Source organism: Apteryx mantelli, chromosome 1 (assembly GCF_036417845.1).
Source record: "Apteryx mantelli isolate bAptMan1 chromosome 1, bAptMan1.hap1, whole genome shotgun sequence".
Lineage (NCBI taxonomy): Eukaryota > Metazoa > Chordata > Aves > Apterygiformes > Apterygidae > Apteryx > Apteryx mantelli.
In genome coordinates, this window is record NC_089978.1 from 1,417,162 (window position 1) to 1,421,110 (window position 3,949).

Genomic DNA, 3,949 nt, shown 5'->3' on the forward strand with positions numbered 1-3,949 from the left:
TCAAGAATTTAAATCTTTTTTTTTTCTTCTTTTAATTCTTCTCAGTATTATGGCAGCATTTAAAGTTAAACTCCTGGCAGTTTTGTTTCAGCTGTGTTGAAATGGAGTGTTCTGGCAGGTCAGAGGCAGCTCTCAGTTTTGAAAATGCTGCAGAGACCTCCCAGCACTTCAGAATCCCTCCTTTCCTGCTCCTGCCTCCCGTGCACAGTGACCCCAAGCGGTGCATTTGAGCCCTTTCCCAAATCCTCGGGTGCTCCGGGATATACTGCTGCCAAACACAGCACTCGATCATGCTAACAGGCTGTCTCAGCAGCATCTTACCCTTTCCAAAGAGACAGCCAGAAACAGGGTCCTCTCCCCAGCTTTTCCCCCACAAATGTGTGCTCTGAGGGGAGAGAGCATCTCCAGCCTCAGCACATAGACAGCACAGAGGTACCAAGGCAGATGCGTGGCTCTGTCCCAGGAGCAACAGAAAGGAGGTGGCAGGAGGACGGTCAGCACCGGGAGTTCGGTAGGGCAGCAGGGAGATTCAGATGCACTTCAGCATTAATCAGGTCTCAGGAGCCCATGCCACTACCCAGCATCGGTCCGGGTGTGCTGCCAGCCTGGGCTAACGTTTGCAGGGAAGTGCCAGCGCTGCAGACCCCGCGCTGCCACCTGCAAAGGTGCAGCCTGAGCCCCTGCGACTCCCCAGGAGCCGGCGAGCAGCTGGCTTTCCTCTTCGACAGGACTGCTGCATGCTTCCTGCATCACTGCACCCCGCATGGCCGGAGAGCTCCTCTCGGCAGAGGATAATTAGCCTGAGCAGAGCTCGCTGCCGCCGGTGCACGTTAGGGAGGCTCTGCATTCCTGCACGGCACTGCGTGTTGCTCCTAGCACGCTCGCCAGCTGGAGAGCCGGTGAGAAAGTTAGCTGGACCCTGCTGGGATACACACGTTCCCCAAAAAAGACTCCACCTACCCCACTGTTAATAGCCACTCAATCTGTAGATGCTTCTGGGCTGTTTTCAGTTTTCCTCTCAGTCCCTAATACTTGAGTCAGGAATGCTTTAAAGGAAATGCTGAGATGCATCTGCTGGGCCCTAGTGAGGGGGCTTTGCTTTCTCAGCTGCAGCATGCCTACGGAGGGTGATAGACAGGGCTTTGCAAACCAAATCATGCTTAACGGATGCATCTCCTGGGTGGCTCAAGCCCTGTATTCATAAGGGGCCAGGCACACCTGAGCACAAAAGTACTCCTGAAACCAGGAAATAGGAGAGAAGCAACTGAAAATGGCTGGGCCGGGGGGGGGGGGGGGGTCTTTGTATGGCTCCTGCTGGATCTTTTGCATTTTCACCAGTACCTCTGAAATTGGTGCCTAAGAAGGGGTGACTCGGTCGCGATGCATTGAGTAATGGGTCAGGCATCAAGCACTGGGTGCTATCAGACATGCAGTACTTCTGAACAAACCAAGGTACTCATCTGGGTGGCTGAGTTAGAAACTGCCAGGAGCAGCCCTTTTGACCCTCTCTTTAAATAAATAATAATAAAAGGAAACCTTTTTAGCAAGGAGTAGTAGTTATTCCTCTTGTCTGTTCTGAAGTAATAGAGGCATGCAAAAATGGTAGTGAAGGCAGCTTTTTGGGCACCAGCTGTAGGAAAAAAAAAGTTTGGCAAAAAAGTGGTAGTAAATTTCCCAGTTCTGCCCTGCTCAATGAAACTTTTGCATTCTGGAAAGTGAAGAAACCTAGACTAAATATGTTATGAACCTACCCCACTTAACGAAGTACTTGAGCCTACAATAAGAGTTGCCTCAGAAAGCCAAGATGCTCCTCCAGGGCTGAGCCTGCAGGTTGTAGGGAAGGAGCTGGGCTCGGACGATGCGTCTGCAGAGTGTCACACTACCACTCACTGCTCACATCTCCTTTTTGCAGCACTGTCTCCTTTCATAAGAGGTGATGCAGCTGGAGACGCAGCAGGACACCAGTCCCAGTGCCAACATCAGCGTCTTTCCCCCTCTCACTTTTCTCCTGACGGGCATCCCGGGGCTCGAGCGCAGCCCGCGCTGGCTGGCAGCACCCGTGTGCGCTCTGTACCTCTTGTCTGCTCTGGGAAATGGCACGGTCCTTGTTATCATACGGACAGAGCCGAGTCTCCACACCCCCATGTATCTACTCCTGCTCATGCTGGCTGTGTCAGACCTGGGCCTGTCCACCTCCTTCCTGCCAACAATGCTTGGGGTATTCCTGTTTGGCTCCAGAGAGGTCAGCTCTCATGCCTGCTTCTCTCAACTCTTCTTCATTCATGCTTTCTCCATCATGGAGTCCTCCGTGCTTCTGGCAATGGCCTTTGACCGCTTCATGGCCATTTGCTACCCTCTGAGATACAACTGCATCCTGACCAATGCCAGGGTGCTCCAGATGGGCCTTGCAATCGCAGTCCGGGCCATTGCTCTGCACGTCCCCCTGCCTTTCCTCCTCCAAAGGCTACCGTACCGCCAGACCCGTGTCCTCTCCCACTCCTACTGTCTGCACCCAGATGTGATGAAACTGGCCCGTGCTGGCTCCAGGGAGAGCACATATGCTCTCTTCATCGTGCTCAGCACCATGGGCCTTGACCCGGTGCTCATCATCTTGTCCTACGCCTGGATACTGAGGAGCATTTTGGGCCTCGTCTTGATGGAGGAACGTGTCCGGGCGCTGAGCACGTGTCTCTCGCACATCTCCGTAGTGCTGCTCTTCTACACCCCAATGCTGGCTTTGTCCCTCATCAACCATCTGGGCCTTCCTATTCCTGCCATCGCTCACAGCCTCCTTTCCTTCCTCCACTTCCTCGCCCCACCGGTCCTCAACCCCGTGCTGTACTACGCGAGAATGAAGGAGATACGGGCACAGGTTGCCAGACGGTTTCTGCAGGCACAGGGGACGTGGGGGAGACCCTGAGGGGGGACCAGCCTGTCACAAAATGCACATGTGAGAGACAGTGAGCAGCAGGACAGGGTGTGTTGGCTGCTCTGACCCCTAACAGGGCACCAGTGGGGACTCTGCACTGCACAAGCCCCTTTGGCCCATCTGCAGGTGTTCACCTTGGTGCATTCAGCAAAGGGACCAGTTGCACCATTAGCAAAAATCACTTCAAGTAAACAAAGCATCTCAGTGTCCGCATTTGCAATGCCCTTCCGTGGCTGGGTTAGCTCCTTTCCCTTCTCCTGCAAGCAGTGCCGAAGCAGGGGGAGGTTGAGAACCCCTCTGCAGGCCAGCTGCCCTGCTTGCCTCGGGCACCCACTCGGACATTTGCCACAGCTCAGTGTACGGCAGAGCACAAGGCACAGCCCCTTTGCAGGATGTCAGCGTGATCCACAGGTACACTGACCTGCACCAACCCGTGCTGCTGCTCCATGCTGCATGCACATGCTGAGCACATCCACTCCTTGACAGCTGGATTCACCAGCGCCATGGGTTGCTCCTCCATGAATGCTTCCCGTACCACATCAGGTGACATTTGCAGGCATAAAGCTTGAAGTGCGTGAGAAAATGCAGGTGTGTTTAACTGCAGCCGGTGCAGGTCCTTCCCTAGCTCCCCATGTGCTCCTGCAAGCAAACAGCAGTCAACACCAAAGGGAAGTCGCCCAGGTCCAGCGTCTCATCTGTGTGGATTGATTCTCTGACCTCTAATCAACCACAGCTTGTTAGCTCTTCCCTCAGTAAAGGAAAACAAATAGGGAGTTTCCCTTTCCCTCGCTGCTGCTTGCTATGAAACTTGTAGAAACAGAACGTCTTAAAAGCTCTGTCCTGCAGCCAAACTCAGCTGAATTTGGCCACGAGTTCAAAAGTCATGCGAAGCAAGGAAGGACAGGCAGACAGACACAGCCATAATGACATGAGTGCAGCCACTTAGAGCAACTCCTTATCACTCTCGTGCTGATGAGCAGAAAGGAGCAGACATTTATATTATTCCCAAATGAATATTTG

The 3,949-nt window shown here is 53.5% G+C and overlaps 1 protein-coding gene across 1 annotated transcript; it reads left to right on the forward strand.

Moving 5' to 3' along the window:
- The first annotated feature begins 1,936 nt into the window (after window positions 1-1,936).
- Window positions 1,937-2,920, forward strand: LOC106495426 (olfactory receptor 51G2-like). The gene has a single exon (XM_013955891.2). The coding sequence runs from the start codon at window positions 1,937-1,939 to the stop codon at window positions 2,918-2,920; it is 984 nt and encodes a 327-aa protein (XP_013811345.2).
- Window positions 2,921-3,949: the final 1,029 nt, after the last annotated feature.